General features: G+C 41.3%; 1 protein-coding gene across 1 annotated transcript in view; it reads right to left on the reverse strand.

The window, feature by feature from the left end:
* The window catches only part of LOC121195588 (matrix metalloproteinase-17-like), a 67,854-nt gene extending 49,895 nt beyond the window's left edge, over positions 1 to 17,959 (reverse strand). The window contains exon 1 of the mRNA XM_041059152.1: positions 17,700 to 17,959. Within this exon, the coding sequence (XP_040915086.1) occupies positions 17,700 to 17,834 (135 nt within the window). The 5' untranslated portion in view covers positions 17,835 to 17,959. The remainder of the gene's footprint in view (positions 1 to 17,699) is intronic.
* Between the last annotated feature and the right edge of the window lie 3,500 nt (positions 17,960 to 21,459).

A 21,459-nucleotide genomic window follows, 5' to 3' on the forward strand; every position in this document is an offset into this window, starting at 1 on the left:
AGTACATTAATTAATAAGGTGATATGAGACTAGATGTCACCAAAGATTTTGGAGATCATAGATCTTTGACACATCATAAACTTATTTGCCCCAAGAGGTTAAAGGGAAACACAGCCTGGCCACATTTTTAAGAGAGTTCAGTAATCAGATGATGGTCCAAATAAACAAATCATGTAGGATCAAACATCTTAAAATCGCTTTTGAGTTGCAATTAATAGAATTTAATCTTGACAGGACAGTTGATATGACTTCATTTCATCTTGGCTTTCTGAGCTGAGAGATCAAACCGGATAAGGAGCTGTTGATGTGGTAGATACTGCTGGCTGAGAGCGAGCGGTATCATTTCCCCGAGGGAGCCTTCAGAAACAGATGTTTTCCTGGGTGGGAACGGTCAGCCGAGCACTGCTTATTTCTCAGCTTAGCCGTCATGCAGATTCGCAGATGAGAGCTGCTGGTGGTCAGTTAGCCTCTTTGCCTTGTGAGCAACAGTAACATGCTGTTCTTGGTGGTGCAAGTGCAGCTTATGAGAAGCCACACACAGATGGCGCACAAAAGAACATTAGCAGAGGTGGTGAACTGGTTTCCTCCATTAGAGAAGGCTGAGGTGTTGATTTCCAGGAATAAGAAGTAATTCCCATTCACAGCTGTGCCGCTGATTTAGAAGGAAATATGATGTGACAGGTTTTCACAGAAGTCAGTCAATTCAAGTGTTTTAAGTGCATTGCGCTGCATGTTTTTCTTTGTTTGTTTTGTTTTGCAGAGCTCCACATTGTCAAGTGAGCCACCTCACATCTGTAAAGGCCAGTAGGGGTTATAACATCTGCAAACTTTGCCAGACTTTGTATACAGGGCTCTCAGTAAGCGTACAAGGGGAAGAGAGAGTAAACAGCCCGGTGGTGCAGCAGGCTTGGCTTCTGCTTTATGTGGCATCTGAAAAAGATGCTCCAAAGACCACATGAGATCTTTTTTCTTCTCCAGTTTTTTCTCCCGGAGGTGAAGAGCACCGGTTCTTCTTCCATCTCCCTTCTGTGTCTGATATTCCTCCTCACCAATTGAGCTGGGTTTCGTCATGATATCCTTGGGACAGCAGTGAAAATCAAGACCCGTGCAAGCTGGCACATTCAAAAGCTCCTACTGAATGAACAAGAGGCACATGGCACAGAGTTAAAACAAACATAGAAGGAAATGGTGAATGAGCACCAAAACACTGGAAGCCAAAGTTGGCACCAGAATTGCGGGGAGTCAGAGCTTCTATGTTTATCTGCCTCTTCACCAAGAGGAACTATTTAGCCACAAGACAACGGTGACAAGACAACGAGACCCTCGATGAAAGAATTTGAATCTGGTCACATTTTACACCCTGGTGATACTAAACAGTCTTTTGTTTTCACATATTATTATTCTATTCAAATTATGACAGCTTGTTTTCTTATTCGAGTGCATGCAACTTAGTTAACATTCTGCCTCATGGTTCTTTAATTCGCAAGACACACTTACCTTTGTTTTTGATCTTACTCAGCTCCTCTGGCAAAATGGCCTGAAGCTCAGTATAGATGGCTTTTTAAGTACAGCCCACAGGAGGTGGAAGAAGCCAACGGGGAGGTGGAAGATCGGGGGAACTTGAATTTAGAGAGCTCAGATCTCTTTTTGTTTGGCTTTGTCGTCATTTTCTGGAAGTTAATTCTTTCTTTGTAAATAATTTCTTCTGATAAGTTGTTTATGTTTGGATATTTATAAGATTGTTAGATGTTGTTGTTCCAGTTTTCCTTTATGTTTGTGTAGTTCTGCTAGTTCCTGTGTGTATATAACCTCCTTGTGTGTCATTTGAAAGTTCAGGTTTAGGTTAGTTGACCTCCTTTGAGTTTGGGCCCTAATTTTTGAATCTTCTTTTTCTGTTTCTTATAGCAGGATTTATTTACTTTTGTCATTTGTTATGATAATTTGCAACTTGATTAAAGCACTTTTTCTTTTTACACCTCTGTCCTTTTGCCTTTTTTGCTTGGTCTCACTATAAAAAAGAGGAAAGCAGTAAATCCTCACATTTGAGAAGCTGGAACCAGAAAACGTTCTGTAATTTTCTTTGATAAATGAATTGATCATCAACATCACACTACACTACTGCACACGCAGCAGACTTAGGCGGTAAGGAAAGCCAAGGAGTGACATATAATAATAATAGTCATCTGTTGGATTCAAAGTCACAATGCTGCAAGCAGATGGCACACACCCCAGCCTGCTGAAGCACTCAATCACCTCATTAGACAAGTACTTCCACCTAATGTGCTTATAATGGAACACATGGCTGATTTGTTGTAAGGATACGTTCTGCTGGATGTGCTTGCTTTAACACTCAGTTTCCACTCACAGCTGAATGCCAGTGTTTAATTACATATATCTAGCTCTTAGATGTAATTCAAATGTAATTCAATTTGGTGGACCCACGTGAAGCAAAAAAAAGTGCGTGTATGTCTGTGAGAGAGAGAGAGAGAGAAAGTGAGAGTGTGACAGCGAGGATTAAAATGTGGCTGGTAAGTGAATCATTTAATCCCTGGCTTAGAGACAGCTGGTTCTACAGAGCTGAGACACAACTCTTGTCTGTTGAGGAGAGAAAGAGAGAGAGATATATAGTGAACAAGAAGAAGAAGGGAGAGATATAAAATTGCTACCTTCCTCTCCTGGATCTTCAACACTAAGTGACCTACACATGCGTGGTTAATGGAAGCTGCCATTTGTTCAATCCTGTTAAATATGGAGCAGTGAAAGACAGGAGGCTGGAGAGATTGAAGGACAGCTGGTAATAGAGGGAAATTATCTGAAAGGCAGCGGTGCTGGAGGTAACTGACAAAGACACCAGCGTAACATGGTGCATGTAATGACTCTCAAGCCGTGAACGGCGGGCAGAGTGACCTAGTGGCTCCACAGACTGTTGCATATGTCCAGTGGTTTTAAACCTGATTTCCATGTTGTTGTCGCAGGCCTTGTTCAGACTGCCAAATCACTTTTTGGGCAAATCCATATTGTATCCAGATTAATTGTAGAAAAAAAATATAAACATGAAATGTGATTTTTGCAAATCAGATCCAAACCACATTTGGAGGTTGTTTGAAATGTGATTCCAATCGGATCTCTACAGGTGTATCTCAGTCTGATCTCAGATTGGATTTCAAAACATCTTTGCAAGCAACTAGCTGCATAGTTACTGATGCCTCTGTTGTCAATACAGCAACTCAGGTAGATAGGCTGCTGATATTGCGCAAACCCGATCTGATGACTTGTAAACAACAGCGCAGAAAGCCCGTCCGAAAGATCTGATTTGAGAGACAAACCTGATTTGCCAACAGGCTGGACTAAGCCATACAGGTGGCAAGTCATATATACTGTCAGTGTCACTGTAACAGTACAGTACAGAGTGTATTTTTTCTAGCTGAACAAGATAAAGCACTTCACAGCTCCTGCCTTTCATATAATCACACACAGTCACACACTGATGGCGGCCGAGCAGCCATGCAATGCGCTAGCCTGCTCTTGGGGAGCAATTTGAGATTCAGCATCTCGCTGAAGAACACCTCGACCTACCACCTGAGCCATACCAGCCAAAAGCCACCCAGCCGTAGGACATTATATCCACCCTGCACTGGTTTCTGATGCCGACACAAGGGGTAAATCATCTAAGGCTGAGACTACAGCTTTAAAAATTTGTATGAACCTTAATCCACTGAATAACTCAACAAGTAATCCAAATTGAACAACGTATTTAAACAACAAAATAGGCCATTTATAACTACCCTATACACCGACACATAAAAGTATTTTCTGATCTGATCCTGATGTGGGTTGAAACGTAGAGAGGGGTATGGCCATGCGACAAAGGTCTCAGTGTTGGGCATCAAACTATGGGCATTCCGGTTTCTCCAATAATAATTAAGCCGCTTAACGATTAATAGATGTCGTATTCTCTTAGTGAAATGCCTTTGTCGTTTTCCTTGGGGGGACAGTCTTGAAGAAATGCAGCAAAGAGAAACCAAGCTGTACTATGTAGATGCAGTTTTAACATTACCAATCCAACTCATGGAACACCATGAATTACGTTAAATGTGTGTTCTAGGTGTGATTCTTGGTGTAAATGCCAACCAAATGTGTACTATAAACAACAACTTTTTAAAACCTGTCATAAAGTCCTTCCCACTGCGGGCCAAGAGTCATAACATGTTTCCATGAGGCAGTAGTTTAGTGTGTAGCACTTTGGTGTTTTTATTGGAAAACTGGAGGTCTGGACTTTTTCTTCTTTTACAATTTGCATCCAATTAAACAAACCTGGAAGTGTTATTTTGAGATTTTTACTTCTAAAACTGGGAATCCTGTTGCTTCCAAAATGGCTATTGCTGTGTGTCGCTCCCCCCCTAACGTCATTACATTTGTGTTTGCTCTGAAGACCGAGATGAAAAAAAAAACACCATTCAGCAGTGGATATGTATTCCTGTGAGGTTATTTAAAGGAGAAAAAAAAGTGTAATCAACATAGTTAAATCAATACATTTGTATATTACTTGCAAAATTAGAACACTTTAGGTTGAAAAAGGAAGCAAAGAAATAAAATCCATTATGTTGTCTGTCTGAGCTTGTATGGGTTCCTGAATTGTTTCTGTTCAAAGTGTTGAGCACAGCACTAACACTACAAAAGCGTCAGTCTCTCCACAGCTGTAAGTGTTGCGGACATCTGAGGAACATTGGACAAAATTATCCACCAAATAGCATATTTGATGTTAGCTCCACAGGGGATTCACACGGGGGGGGCACACAGTAAAAATAAGTCAGCCTAGGTTTAAAGATAAACAGACTGATGGCTTTTGGAGCCAATTAGGACATGCGCCTCTAACTGGAGTTTATTTTAACAGGCAGAAGATTCAGTGGCTCCACTCAGGGAAAAAGTCCCCAAACCTCCTTTGAAGTTCCCCTCTCTGTGGGCGGCAATGTGGCATGGCACCCAGCCAAAGCCCACAAACACAAGGATTGAATAACGCCTGCCCAGTGTCCCCGCTGTGGCATTTAGCCCATATGCCACAATAAAGAAGAAATATGCAAAGACACAAACACACAGATATGCAGATAAACACACACAAGTACACACATTTGATTGCATGACAAATCTCAACTGTCACATATGCAATCATCTGCCAGAAATAATCGCTAACTTCTGTGTCCAAGAGGGAGAATTTGTGAGTAGATTTTAGAATCAACAAAGATTTTTTTGTGAAAAGTAAGTAAAATAAATCTAGTGAATTAAGTAAATTGCGTTTCTTTTCTGTTTAGTTTTCCTTTTGAATGTACTGCATTCAAGTGAAGTTATAAGAGATGGTATCTCTCTCGTCTCCAAGTTCAAACAAGCTGTAGGTATATATATGAGTGTATTTATGGAGCTTGGATGTAATTTATAGGCCCAAGGGTTTAGCTATGAGGCCGGGACATGACAACACACACTGAGAACTGGTGGCAACTGGTCTCAAAGACACAGACAAACACTATCCAGATCTCTTCCCAAGTTGGATGCTGGTGGCTGTGTTTTGATCTTAATATTACAGTTCTAGATAATCAAAATAACAGCAAAGCTTGTCTGGTAAACAGCAGGACTTATACAACGCTCCACAGTACATGCCATAAAGCATTCTATCTGGAAATAGCACAATACTTGTGTATATTTGTCGAGTTAATTAAACTGGCAAAAGCTGAACCAATAAAATAAAATTAATTAAATTAATAAATAATAAATATTCAATTTTTTTTCTCCCTTGGACTCTCTTTCAGGCTGCACTCAGGGATACTGTCACTCTGAATGCGGCCTTGGATTTTGTATGTGAGTATGCTGCCTGTCTGTGTGATACCTCATGCGTGCTGCCGCGTCTGACAACAGAAGCAAAACACCTCCTTACCTGTCAAACAAACTTCTCGTCCCTACAAGGCTTCGAACTTTAGTTAGCTCATTTTCACAGACAAGCAGTTTCACCTTCCAGCATGCAAAAACTTCATCACCTGTTATAGTGTATGCCCCCCTCCAACTATGAAAAAGAAAGAGGTCATCAAACAAAGAACAACCACAAAGAAGTCAGGATTTTATTTAGAAACCCCCACAGCTCCCGGCTGTGAAAAGTACATCACACACCACTGGGTGATGAGCAGTTATTGTGACACAGAAGGATTATCTGAGAAAAGAGTAGTAGTACCAGAGGGGAAACAGAGGTGGGATGTGTGTGTGTGTGTGTGGGTTAAGAATTCAGGCTAGGATTAGGTCTAGGTCAGGGATTGGCTCAGGATTGGGGTTAGGCACTTATTTGTGATGATTAAGGTTATGGTAAGGGACTAAGGAATGCATAATGTCAGTGCTCTCACAAAGACAGAAGTACAAGTTTTTGCATGTGCTGCACAAAGGCATGAGCTGTCTGGATATGTGCTGTTTCATTAGGGGAAGACAGGCTGAGAGGAACTGTACCAGACCTGCAGCCATAAAACCGCAGCACAGAAACGACAGCCCTGCCATGGATCAGCTGATTCCTCCGTAGCCAGATACTGAAACCTGCAGCAGTGAGTTCACTCTGCACCAAAGTCTAACTTCAAGGCTGAAACATGGAGAGTTGAATTGGACGAAATGAGTTGCAGAGGGAGCTTGCTTGGTTTGCAATTTGACACGACTATAGTTTGGAAATGGGGTCAAAGTTCAAACTGTAGCAGTGCTTCTAGCCTGGGAATGAAACGGGGTGCTGCAACGCCTCAGTTCCACTGAGACAGGCAGCTTGCCCATGCGTGTGAGTGTATGAACCAATTTATTTCATGGCCTATCTGTTACTCTTCTACATCTTCATTCCTAATGCATATCTTTCTCCATGCTGGATGCCATGGGGATGGTGCTGCGTGTGTGTGTGCTTTCAACCTGCCTCCTGTGGATAAAGCTGTGATGCTATATGGTAATAAGATGATTTACGCGCAGAGCACAGTCCAGCTGCCATAGCTAAGTGTGAAACTGTATACGAGGACAACTCTAGCTTGTAGTAGGAGAGTAATCCAAGTAGAGCTCATGTTACACTCATGACCGTCTGGTGGTTACGAAAAAAAAACCAAAATTGACTTCAATAACTGTTTTTAACAATGTCCTTCGAGAGTAAAACAGCACTAAAAGTGCACAGTTGAAATAATACATTTATGGTTTTTATGTGCACAAGGGACAGAAAAAGAAAACTAACATGGAGGATATGATTACACCAAGAGAGCTTTGACTTTATGCAGTACTTATCCAGGTTAAATCAATGTTCTGGCTTAATCTTAGATTAAAAATAAACCAAAACACTGTCATCTATTTTCGCTATTTCAATGACAAAACCAACACAGTGCACCATTTAAAAATGTATTTATGGGACTGAAAATCAATGCTAGTACCAGCTATTATGTAAAGTCTAATAATAAGAATCGCACAAAATAATTATGTGATATTATAAAACTGTATTACTTACACAAATCATATGCATATTATATTGGCACTTTACCAATCAATGATCTTGTAGGCACATCCCTGCTGATTCCTTTCACTTGTGCAAAAGCCACAGAACACCTGATGCCACACTAAAAGGCTGCCTAACTGTAACTCACAAATCAACAACCACAATATATGCATAAACAAGTATACAAACATGTTCTGTCGTCACCTTAGGCAAGCATTCCTTATCTAGCCAAATCTGCTTGACAATAGAACAGAAGAAAAGTAAAGATTCTGTGAACCTGTGTTCACGGGACACAGAAAGGAAGAGCTAGATAAAAAAGAAAAAATATAATGAATATGTTTTTTTTTATCACAATCCGATAAAACTACTTGATAGGAGTGTAGAGAAATGCAGTAGTCAAAGAACTGAGAGTGCGTTTGTTGGAGCTCCAGGGTTTCTGTTTACCTCTGCAGTACTTCAAACAACAGAGCAGCTTTAAGCAAGAACAGTTATTAAGAGTATCTGCTTGCTTCTGTCCTAAAAATGCATCTCGATTCTATTTTCAAATGAATTGCAAATGCAGTAAAAACTCCACTAAAATGGACAAGGGCTTCTACCATACCAAGAAATCCATCCATGACGTTGTTTTTGAAACGACTGTCGGATTAATCAGCTAGTTATCCGAGGGGAAATTAATTGACTTTTTAAAAAAAACAAATCACATTTTAAGTAATTTATAATTTAAAATGCCCAGCATTTTTAGGTTTCAGCCTCTCTGAGAATCTTAGATCATTAAAACAGAATTTGAGTTTTATGACTTTGGTCAGAAAAAAAAAACCAAGTGACTCAGCACCGTTGGATTTGGGAACGCATAATGACCATCTTCTGCCTATTTTTTGACATCTCAGAATAAATAATCATTTAACTGTATGAAAAATAACTCAGTTTATTCAATGATAAAAAATAACTATGTGAGACTGAGTAAGTTGGGTCCAACGATATGAAATGAAGAAAAAAATGATGAAAGAAATAAAGTGTTAATATATCTAAAAAGTTTATATTGAAAGCCGAATCAGACCATATCCATAAGGCCTATGAACAGTGATGTTTTAATAATAAAGGATAAAGACTTTGGAAGAGCCATAGAACACTTATCAGGTTCAGTTAATTAAACTTGGTTAAACTAAATAGTATCAAGGAAGCAGAATGGCTGTGACCTATTAATATTACATTCATCACAATCGTTTAATAACTCAGCTAGACTCTTTCCTCCTCCCCCAAAAATGCGATTTCATCATGGTACATTAAAATAATCTGACAGGCTGAGGTGAGTAGATGACTGTTTAGTCAGCAGCCAGTGCTTAGGGAGCTCTTTGAATTCTGACTGGAGAGTTTTCTGCAAGCATGCACCGATCGATCAAAACAGAATCTTGACGAAGAATAAGTAATTTTCCCCACTCCTAAAAATGCTTAATAAAAAATGCAACTGAGAGGAGTGTTAACTTTTTCCTAGTATCTGAGTTTCCAGTCCGATTCCATCTAAAACGTGTCAGGTAGAGTGCGTTTGTATTGTGCCAGGTCTCAGGTCTGTGTGTCAGTAAGTCTAATACCCAAATGGATACTTGCTGCTCCATCACACAAAATATTTTTTTTCTGATGTGAGAGTGTAAATTGTAAAGTGCTGTAAAAAAAAAAAAAACCTCTCCATTTGGGCCTGTTCAGGTGGACCACAAAGGATCAGGTCTAATTATCCTTGGATCTATTCAGATCAGATCTGACTGTTCTTGGCTCCTTTCAGTTGATGCATTTCTGTCTTTGTTTTGTTTTTCCTTTTGAAACCTCATTTATGGAAATCAGGTTAATGTAGGTTTTCAAACTGGGTCCTGGGTCAACTGTATGCTGGCTACCTGCCACAAACAACTTCTGCTCTTCACTCATGATCTTGAACTCTGATGTAATTTCTACTTTAATCAAGTGGAGTTTACAGTCTGATCACTAAATTGTTTGATCTTTTGTGGAGGATATGTAATTAGTTTAATTGTCACTTAGGGAGAGATGTACGAAGAAATAACTCTTTTTGTTTGTCTCCCATGGGCTGGAGAGAGAAAAAACACTGCAGATACCTAATTAGCCAATGAATAATTGCTGAGCTAATAGGCACCTCAAGATACAATCTTGAACGTAACAGTCACTCTCCAAATTAATCTGGCTGTGTTTTACGCTGTGGGACAAAATGATTCTGCTCTCAGTGGCAAAGTCAGATTTTTATGCCTTAATGCTTATTGCATCCAAGCTTTTATTATAATTCTATAAACACACTACTCACAGACGCTGGCCAAACACTCAGTGTCTCCCAGTTGTGCAATTTCTCTCTCTGTCTGTCTCTCGCCCTCTTTCTTCATCTGACTCAGACACACAGACAAACATGTCCTCATTTTGAGAGCATACAGTACTGAAAGTTAATTCCAGAGCACACATCGAAACACTCCCTCAGTTTTTCCTTTCGCTTTTCTTCCCTTTATTGCACCAACTGTCCATCAGTATGCTATGGAATAAACTATAATCCAGCAGTGCCCATCACTCCTGTGCCAAAGATGAAAATCAGTATGTTTCTTGCTCCGGAGAGGCAACAGCCATTTTCTTTATCCTTGCACGCATACAAACACACATACATACATACTGCATTTATTACAATTCTGCCAGTTTCAGATGGCAAACTTCAGAGGAGCTCTGTTGTTGCTTTGGGGTTTCCTTCAGTTCAGTTGGCGGGCCTCTGGATTATTTTAACTCAAACATGGAAGCAGCAAAACTTCAGAAACCACCATAATTACAAGATCTGGTGAGTCCTTTGAATAGCACTGGCAACGGAAACCTTGATCCAGTATATGACTAGAGGGGGACGGGATGCCTCGGTTAAAATAGGATGGCCACATGGAGTTGATTTGGGGTTTTCTACATGGGGAGCTTGAGGGTGAGCCAGCCTGCTTCTAACCCGCAGTTACAGGAAATCATGAAACCAATAAGAGCCAATCGGAGATGGGGAGGATCATCTGCTGCTGAGGAAAACGGTGTGGTCCGATACTTCTGTAAACTCACCTACTTGGATATTTGGTTGTGCCAAAACTCTGTAGACAAGATTAAAACTCTGAAAAAACAGACGTTTGCAAAGGCATTGTTGTAGTCGGATTTATAAAGTTATGCATATGCATGGTTCTGTTTTATAAATCTCACTCATTGTGTAACTGGCCTCACTTGACAGACCTGATTTCCACTCCCACAGTGAGCCATAGATGTATTTACATGCCGTCAAGCAGTTGTTTGCATATAAAATACCTCTATCTGCTCCTCTGGGCTCCCAGTGAAACATAATTTAACAGAATTGCATTGGCTAAGTCTTCATCAATCAGCACCAGAGCAGCAATCACCCCACCCACCTCCCACCCTCACCCAAACTTTTTAAACTTACTGCAGATCTTACACAGAGAACACCACACTTTAATTAAAAGAAACGAAAAGAGATTAACATAAAAACTAAGAAACAGAACAGAATTAAAAGGAATTATGGGCATTATCTTGCATGATGAACTGTAAATATGTACATTTAATAAACATGTCTGTGAAAACTTTCCTTGCAAAGGAGTTGTTAAAATCTGATCCACGTCACACCTTAATGCGTCGTCGTCACACACGTTCACCAAGGTGCTTAACGAGCAAACTTGTCTGTAGCTAGCTACATGCACAAGCAGGGCAGGTGGAAGCAGAAGTGCAAACAGGTTCCTTTGAATAAGGCAGGGCAAAATCCGTTGTGAGTTTTGGTGGGAAATGTTTCTTAGTAGATGTCCCAGAACGATGTCTGTTTCTGGTGCAGTGAATTTTTGACATTAAAGCCCTGCAGCCATCTGAAGGAAGAACAGGCATGCAGATAAATCTGCAGCCTTAGATTTGGAAAGTGTCGCATCAGAGTGCAGTGCAATTACGCACACAGCCATTTACTTTGATTAAATCACAAGCAAACGGCACTGTGCTACTGCTGAATAACCCCACGATTTTACTATTCTATTCCATTCTATTCACGAGTCAACATAGGAATCGCCTACACTGAATCAAGTTCTGGATTCATGCTGTCAAACATTATCTGGAAACTGATGCCTTGTCATTGTTTGAAAAAGTCATGCAGAAGTCATGCAGCTACCACAAGAGTCCCACACCGCCATGCTACCATGGCACCCAATGAGGCGTCAGGGCTCTTGGGACCCTTTCAGAATTGTTTTGTGAGGAAATCAGAAACTCCTCAGTATCGCTGACAGTCTTCTCAGAAACTTCTCTCTGGAGAACTTTTAGGCTTAACAAGGCTGAGGTGACGGGTTGGATGGGAGCAGATTGAATGACTGGTTTCCCTCTTCCCAAAAAGCTGACAATGTGCTATATATTACATGCCGAACATTCGCTCTCTGTCAATCTCTATGGAGAAATATGCTCTCTCCAACATCCAAGTCCTCTCGCTCATGACATTGTTCCTGAAATAATCTGGCTGCCCTGAATATGAGTCCCACGACACATTTCTACAGACAGAAGGTCACGCTGCTTGATGGAAGTGGGACAGCGGTGCTAAAAGTATCCTAATGATCCAGGCTGAGAATGCAATAACAGATTTACATGGAACTCAGCATCCACTGTGTTTTTTCTGGCGTGGTTTAACACTTAATTCCTGCATGCCTCATCGCTTGCTTAACTATTGCTAATAATCAGCCAGTCCATCCATCGGTGTGAATCACCTGGGTCGTTAGGCTCACAGCGACGGATAAATCAAAGAAATATTTCTTCTGTGTGGAAGAATTCTCTTCATTTAGCATATGTCTGCTTCTCTTGACCCTTAGTTATCTCATTGCAGCAATCCCTCCATCGCACTTTCCCTCGACTGTCACTGCCTTCCAGTTTTCTCTTTGAGCCCCCTCTATCCCTGCCCCTCTGGGTGCAATCAGAAGAGCCATCATGTGTGGCAGAGAGAAAGCCTCCTATGTGATGTGCAGGAACGAAATAGATGGAGAGGATGAAGGGGCTGAATATAATGCTGGTGAAATGTACACAATTTTCAGGCAAACACTGTACTAATGAGCGCGGTGCTAATGCTGGCAGCCAGACCGCTTGTATGAGAAACAGGGGCTTGGAAATTAAATGATATCCCTATTATATTTTTCAGACTAAAAACTGAATTATTAAAATGAACATTTTCCAACTCGCAATCCATGCTAAAAGCGCCTGAACCGTTGTTGGGGACTGGAAGGAGGATTAATGGTACTTGAATAAAATGAGCTGGGATTCAAACCGAAGAGTGAGTGGGTGAGTATGCTTGAAATTAGGGTTTTATTTTGGTGCTGAATGCTCTTTGAGTCATTGGTATGGTTCTCTTAAGAACGCGAGCCGCACTTAAACTATTATCCCATGACCAAAAGGATTGTGAACTGCATCAGGATTTATCGGAAAAGTCACTACAATTTGAGGAATTTAAAGGTTTAAAGAAAAAAACAAAAAAAACAAAACACCATCAGTTGGGGCGGTGGAGGTACGGGAGCAGCCGACAGGGAGCGTCTGCCGCTCCAGAGGAACTGATGCCAGATGGTGTTTCCACTGAAAAAAAATTACACACCAAAACGAAAGTTGGGGTGTGGTTGTCCTTCCAGACACACACTCACACATTCCTAAGGTTTTAGGATCATTACTCAGATGCGTAATGCTCGTATTTCTTTAATGAGCAAATCTCCACAGGTGGCTGAACGTACAGTCATTTAGGTAATTTATCAGCGGCTAATCTGTTCAGCTCACTCTCGCTTATCAAAAGGGACGCCCTGTGTGTTCACGTGAGCAGCTCCTTTGGGAAAAACTTGGCGGTTCTGTTTCAGTGGAGAAAATACTCCTCACGAGGAACAGAATATGAAGAGCAGAAAACAAGGAGCGTGTTACATTTAAGTCGTTATGACTCGGTTCCCTCAAGTGCTGAAATTGCGCTATGCGGTGGTATATCAAGCCAGAGAGCAGCAAAGCTATAAAATGAATACTTCTGATCTGTGCTTGAGTGTGTGGTTCAGTTACTTAAGGACTCTGTGTGTGGTTGTTATATAAAGATCCACAATCTCAACTAAATGCCATGTGATGGAGCATCGTGGCTATGAAATATAATGGGACTGAATACGAGCAATGATGAAGATCTCAGGGTTGTTTTCTGGTTATGTTTTTTTTCCCGTGTTTCATGTCCTGAATGAATAGCAGTTCAGATCACTCAAACACCCACACATGCACAAAACATATATCCACAGTGGAGAAAGAATTATGTGTACAATCAACTGATCCTATCTGTACATTACAGCCCTTACAGTGGCGCAGAGTGATGCTCTCTGTGTGTGTCCTATGGCTCCCCAGTGACATGAAATCAGTCATTGGCCAACTAATCATCATCAGAGCTGTCTGCACTGATACATTCTTTCTTTCTTTCTTTCATGATGAACTAGGAGCTGCAGGTAGATGATGCTGCCTAGATAAATTGTCTTCACCATCAGTGATCAAACACAGGAATCTGTTTTTATAATGAATAAAGAAAACTCTCTGTCTCTCTCAAGCAATTGAAAGCCATGGATGTCTGAATTTCATTTCCCCCCTTTATCAGGTATATCATCCTCCAAAAAGATATGGCAGTGAGCTCTACCCCGTTCATGCTTTCTCTTCTATCGGGGTTTTCCATCATATAATGTGATCACTAATTTTAGTGGAATAGTTACGAAGATGAACTTAACTTTTTCTATCTGCCGTCCCTCAGTCTCCAGAGTGAGGGAGCCACATGTGGCCTGTGAAGAGCAGGCGGAAGGACACCCACTCCCTGGAGCTCCAGGAGCTTCTACAAAGAGAACTTATTTCTGTGCCTCCTCTTAAGAAAAGAAGAAAGAGTCTGTATTCTGACAATTTCTTGGGACCCCAAAAAAAAAAAAAAGAAAAAGAAAACATGGAAATGTGAAACCTGTCCTGGGCCTGTGGGGACAGTACAAAGATCATTCCACATGCTTACTCATAAGAACTGGTCAAGCTGGGAGACTGGTACAAAATGATAAACTTGAAAGGCACTTTCATGTCTTTGTGGTTTCTAGGCACAGGAAGTTCCAACGTTTTGCCTTTTGGGTTGGACTTTAAGAGTGCAGCGAGTTACTCTCCAGATGCTCCATTTTTCAAAGTGTGTGGACACAGTGGGAAATACACTGGGGTGCAAGGGAATTCTTCTATCTAGACAACCTCATCATCGATGACCAGAATATTAAGGCTAATGGTCCATGTTGCATCCTCCTGGAAAATTTGAAGGAAGCAGGTTGTAAAGCCACATTTTGGCGAAACACTGATTGTTTGGAACATTTTGAACATACCAAGGGACAACAGAGAAATGGAACATGCTACAATGGTGTTTTTTTTGAAGTTTTTTGAAGAACGGATGTTTTTATTCTTATACCTTTTTTTTTTCCTTCACAGTGAAAACTGGTCACAAAAGCCCTTCGCCTACACAAAGGAAACTAGAAACACATCATAAGCCTATAGGCTGTGAGTGTTTAATTTGGGTATACAGACATCAAAACAGGTTCCTTTGCATTTGTACAAAGATTCTAAAATCTTTCACACAGGGGCTGATGACTTTACCTGCCTAAGTGTGAAATTATTATGTTTGAGGCCGTTTACTCAAAAAAAAAAAAAAAAAATGGAAATGGCAACTTTTACTGTACAAACTGTGTATGACCTACACCACGAGACATATTTAGTCCAAGTCCATAGAACAAATGTGGACTTTTTCAGGTGTGTATCCCTCACTGTGTTGGGCAGTGTGGTTTTGCATTTACCAACACATGAAGTGGGGCAAGGTATCACAACAAGAGTAATGGCCCTGTGACTACAGCCTGCACGGAGGCTGCAGGACCACTTTGGACTATGCGTATCATACAACTCTATCTAAAAATACAGGAAAGCTTCCACCTTGAGTATTATTTTCTCTGCCTTGGTAAATGGAAGAAAATTGCTGCTCTTACCAACCACAGCTTTTCATCTGGCAATACCGCTGCGTTTGTAGTGTCAGAGTTGACCCAAATCTCCAGAAAAGAAAACAAAAAGTTTGTGCTAGAGTTCCAATATGAAACTGTCTACAATAGTAAAACTTATCTTCACTTAAAAAACGTAACTTCTTTATGAACTTTAACTTGATTTTCACTTAAAGACTGAATTGCTTTTCTACTGTGCTGAATCTTTGTTAAAATAAAAAGTGATGAGTTTAACTAAGCAAAACAAAGAAAAAGAGAAGTAATCTGACAGATACACAACAGAAAACAAGTGTTTGCACTGGCTGAAAAATGATGAGTTGAGTTGCCATGTTTTTTTTTTTTCCCTTATTGATTCCAACATGGAGGTGGAAAACATATGGTTAGTGCTCAGAGGTAGCAGCATAGTTTTATATCTATATTCAGGGCTTTGTTTGTTTGTATCCAAAGCTACACAGCAAGGAAGACAAGGAGTGAACAGGTTCTGATGAAATCCCTGCTAGATGCAGCCAAACTGACCTTTTGGAAAACCAGAAAAAAAAAATGATTCAGAGCTAAGGTGCAACAGACCATGTCCTGATGACAGGGTTGTTGGCATCCACCTCAGCACTGACTCTGGGTACTTCACACTGATAGAAAACATGGATAATCTAAGCTTAGCGGACATACTGTGTGTGTTGTGTTGGTTTTAGAACAATATATACAACTTCTGTGCAAATTCAGGTAGCCTAAATTTTCTGCTGTATTTGTTTAAGTTCAAACTTTCTTTTTTTCCACCCACAATTATGGCCACATACAAGCTCACAATCAAAGTGTCTGGTGTGCAAGATGTGTCAGAACATGGCGAGTCACTTCAAGGTGGAAGAAAAACCCGAAGCAAAGATTAAGTAAAGAAACAGAAACCGGTCTATTTTAGTGCTCTTGTTCTAGTCTTTGTTAAGAAAAACTTAATCCCCAAGTGCAGGTTTCAGAGAGTAGAGTCTGAGCGCTGAAAGAACTGGAGACGGAGAGACAGAAGTTGGGATGAGCAGTAACAAAAACTGACGTTGCCCTGAGGATGAATGTGGAGAAAAACATAGCTTCAATGGGGTTGCAACTCCGAAGACGATAATCAGCTTTTACAAGCCCAGAATTAAAAGTTTTACAAAGAAAATGCTCTCATATTTACGGACAACAAACGCAATGCATTATCCATCCACCTGGGTAAAGGGCAAGAACATGCACACACCTACAGGCTTATATACATTAGTGGTTTTTAAAGGTGCTTTAACTTCAGCTTTGACTGCCTGACACACATGCTGTGGGTCTGTGATCATGATGTACCGCCACTGACCACTATACAGTCCGTGTTGCTCTCAAAAAGCTACCTTCACCACTCATGCAAAACATATACATAAAAATATAAGACACTGTATAAAATTAACTCCTAATGAGATGTTTTGAGGCTGATCTGCCACATGGCCAGTAAGGGCTTAGATTTTTTTTTTTGTCATAAGCAGTAACACTTAAAATTTAATACCCTTCACATGGTGAAGTTGCCTGTTTTAATGAATTTGTTTGGTTGAATGTGCTGCTACAACCCCAGGCTACAGTAAAGGATCCTCTATTTAAACGATATCAATTGTCTGATCATAAAAAAAAAAAAAAAAAAAAAACCCTACAATGTCTCATGGATTTAGTCTGTCCCACTTTGCTCCTGTCGTCTTATTGGCACAGGATTTGTACTATGTCAGCAGACAGAGGAAGAGGTCGATAAAATGCCAAGCCAGGTCCCTTCACATGCATTTACTGATTACAGGCCACTTTATCGTTATTCTGATTATTATTCATTTCTTTTTTGGATGAGAGTATTTCTCACAAGACTAAGATCCTATACACATTTTTTTTCGTCGCCCATTGTGCAAAGCCACTCTGCCTCATGTGTTGGACTGCAGAGCGGTGTTAACATTCAGAGCAAGTATTTGGAGAAGACAGCACTTGCTCTTTCCTGGACGTTAGAGAGTAGCCCAAGTAGGACAGGAGAGAAAAACCTGCCATCCCGCTGCCCTCACAGAAAACAAAACAAAACACACACAGCACGCCACAGTCACTCGTGTTAAGCCGGTAAGGAAAACAAACAAACAAACAAACTTGTCCATAAGTAGGCTGTGTAGGAAAGGTAGGAAACTTACCACCCCCATGTCCAGCTGCTCGGTAGTCAGAGAAGGAGCCGCTCCGATCACAGGTAAAAACCACAATATCGGCACCAACAGCAGCATCTCCGGAGAAATATTCCTCATCCACTTGTGAAGAAGCAGAGAAACCATGTTGCCCTATGACAGGCTGATCCTGCAGGGCTCAGACACCGACCCCGACAGCCGCATCCACGGGATAAATCAAACGCCGAGACTCCTGTAAAACGTGTCCGAATAAGTCTACCTCACTGTTGAGCGCAAACACATAAAACACATTAAAACCGGCGCAGGTGAAAACACTCAAGACCATTAGAGCAGTTTATTTCGCGCAAAACTGCACTTCCAACTTACACCTAAGTGGATCTAATGACAGATAACCTGCGCTTTCTTGTCTTATATCAAGTCCATCAGAGATAATATCCCCGGAGCAAGACGCTCGAGCTCCCCTCACGGCGGTTGCGTCTCGAGTTCTGGAAAATGAAAGCAGCTGCGTGAGATTGTGTCGCGAGCAGCAGAGATCAGCCTCAAGCCAGCCACAATAGACCGTTCAACATCCGGAAGAAAATTCCCAAAATAAAATTCCCGGGCGCACAGGCGCAGTGTGACTGAAACTTTAAGTTCCAAAATATAGAAATATCACGGATAAAGCTTCCAAGCATATGAATGACTGATGTGGGCTGCCACGTACCTCTGTGAGGATTATTATATAAGTTAAGTGGAAAATTATTGCTGCTTCAAGAATCATCATGTTTGTGTGAGCAACATTATACCAAAGTTTCTGATTACAGAAACGAGAAATTTAAATATTTTTACCACTAATGTATATTACATGCATTCAGTTTTCTTTACTGTTTGTTCTCAACATAAAGATCCCTTCGGATCGTGATCATCTGTGGTGGATATGAGATTATCTTTGACATTGTATTGAATTTAATTATTAGACAGAAGGACAAAAAGTACTTTAGTCCTTCTTTCTAATAATTAAATTAAATTCAATCGTTCAAATTGTCGACTTAATTAAACAAAGTGTAGATGAGTCACACTACCTATGGGATACAGTTATTTGTTGTTGCTGGTTAGACTTTTGCTCAGGAAAGACTCCTCCTGACTGTTTCATCCTCATATGATGTTTGGAAGAAATGGAAGAACATGATGTAACATGATGTAAAATAAATCACTGTAGCCACTTATATATTTGTTTACATAGGATAAAATCACCACATTTAAATGTTATCACACATTAAAACCAGTTAGAGATTTAAATGTTATATATAAAACCATAAACACCTGTGGCTAAGTGATGTATAGGCCTGCCGTCAAATCCCCACTGATCCATTGCAAATGTTAGCCGTTGCTTTTATTAGGGCCCGAGCACCGAGTGGTGCGAAGGCCCTATTGTTTTTCTAATGTTTATTATTATTATTATTATTATTATTATTCCTCCCAAACAACTGCATTTTTCAACCCCTTCCCATGCTCTAAAACGCCTGAAATTTTGCACACTCATCAGGTTTGGTGAAAAATTTGATATTTTGTGGTCCTTGTAAATGGGGGGGGCAAAATGGCTCCGCAGCGCCCCCTTGAAATTTTCAAAACCCCCCTCCCATTGGGCTTAGTTTGTCATAGGTGCATGAAAATTGGTACACATGTTGATCATACCGAGACACACCAAAAAGTCTCTTGACACCATGACCTCAACCCAACAGGAAGTCCGCCATTGTGGTCGGAAGTTGGCGATTTTGGCGAATTACACCATTGGTATGCGGACGAACTCGTGCTAGGGATTTCACCCGATCCACTTCATATTTGGTGGACCTCACCTCAAGACCATGATGATCAAAAGTTATCACAGAGTTTTCTCTAAGTTAAAGGGCGTGGCCTCTGTGGCCCGCCAAAGTTTGGTGGCGTTTGGTGAATTTGCCATGACATTTTGAATGGCTCTCACGTCCACATACTTTATCCAAACATCTTCAAACTTCATGAGCATGATCAGGGCTCTGCCCTGAACGCCTCCATATGTCAAACTCCCGCCTTACTCGTGGCGTCCCCTGCTGGTAACAGGAAATGACCTATTTTTACTCTGAAGTGTACTGCTCCTTAATAGTTGACACCATCGGCTTGGTTTCTGCTCTACAACCTTCCCAACTACTTGGTGAAGCTACATTATGAAGGCCGTGAAGCTGGGTGCAATGGCATCTGTGTGGCGGCGCGGCAACTGACGATCCCTCGCCGTGAAATTACGTTTGGATTTGTAATGACCTTAACGACCTCCTATGATCATAAAAATTCATACACACGTTCTTGGGGGCTGGTCCTAGACTCTGGTGGGGTTTTTGTAATTGGGCGGGGCAAAATGGCTCAACGGCGCCCCCTTGAAGATTTAAAATACCCCTCTCCATATGGGTTTTTTTGGAATACGAAGATGAAAATCAGTACACATAAAGAACACTTCGGGACGCACAAAAAAGTCTCTTGACACCATGACCTCAACCCAGCAGGAAGTCAGCCATTTTGTTTTTGGCGGCCAAATTTGAGTGCTTTCCACCATTGGTATGCGGATGAACTCGTGCTAGGGATTTCACCCGATCAGCTTCATATCTGGTGGACCTCACCTCAAGACCATGATGATCAAAAGTTATCACAGAGTTTTCTCTAAGTTACAGGGTGTGGCCTCTGTGGCCCGCCAAAGTTTGGTGGCGTTTGGTGAATTTGCCATGACATTTTGAATGGCTCTCACGTCCACATACTTTATCCAAACATCTTCAAACTTTATGAGCATGATGAGGGCTCTGCCCTGAACGGCTCCATATGTCAAACCCCCGCCTTACTCGTGGCGCCCCCTGCTGGTAACAGGAAATAACCTATTTTTACTCTGAAGTGTACTGCTCCTTAATAGTTGACACCATCGGCTTGGTTTCTGCTCTACAACCTTCCCAACTACTTGGTGAAGCTACATTATAAAGGCCGTGAAGCTGGGTGCAATGGCATCTGTGTGGCGGCGCGGCAACTGACGATCCCTCGCCGTGAAATTACGTTTGGATTTGTAATGACCTTAACCACCTCCTATGATCATAAAAATTCATACACACGTTCTTGGGGGCTGGTCCTAGACTCTGATGGGGTTTTTGTAATTAGGCGGGGCAAAATGGCTCAACGGCGCCCCCTTGAATATTTAAAATACCCCTCTCCATATGGGTTTTTTTGGAGTACGAAGATGAAAATCAGTACACATAAAGAACACTTCCTGACGCACAAAAAAGTCTCTTGACACCATGACCTCAACCTAGCAGGAAGTCGGCCATTTTGTTTTTGGCGGCCAAATTTCACTGCTTTCCACCATTGGTATGCGGATGAACTCGTGCTAGGGATTTCACCCGATCAACTTCATATCTGGTGGACCTCACCTCAAGACCATGATGATCAAAAGTTATAACAGAATTTTCTCTAAGTTAAAGGGCGTGGCCTCTGTGGCTCGCCAAAGTTCGGTGGCGTTTGGTGAATTTGCCATGACATTTTGAATGGCTCTCACGTCCACATACTTTGTCCAAACATCTTCAAACTTTATGAGCATGATGAGGGCTCTGCCCTGAACGGCTCCATATGTCAAACTCCCGCCTTACTCGTGGCGCCCCCTGCTGGTAACAGGAAATAACCTGTTTGTACTATGACGTGTACTGGGGAGAAGAGGAGAGGACATAGGAGGACTCTGGTACTCTTGGCTGCTCCGGCTGCGACTCCCGCGGGTCGCAAGGGGTGC

Source organism: Toxotes jaculatrix, chromosome 16 (genome assembly GCF_017976425.1).
Source record: "Toxotes jaculatrix isolate fToxJac2 chromosome 16, fToxJac2.pri, whole genome shotgun sequence".
Classification (NCBI taxonomy): Eukaryota; Metazoa; Chordata; class Actinopteri; family Toxotidae; genus Toxotes; species Toxotes jaculatrix.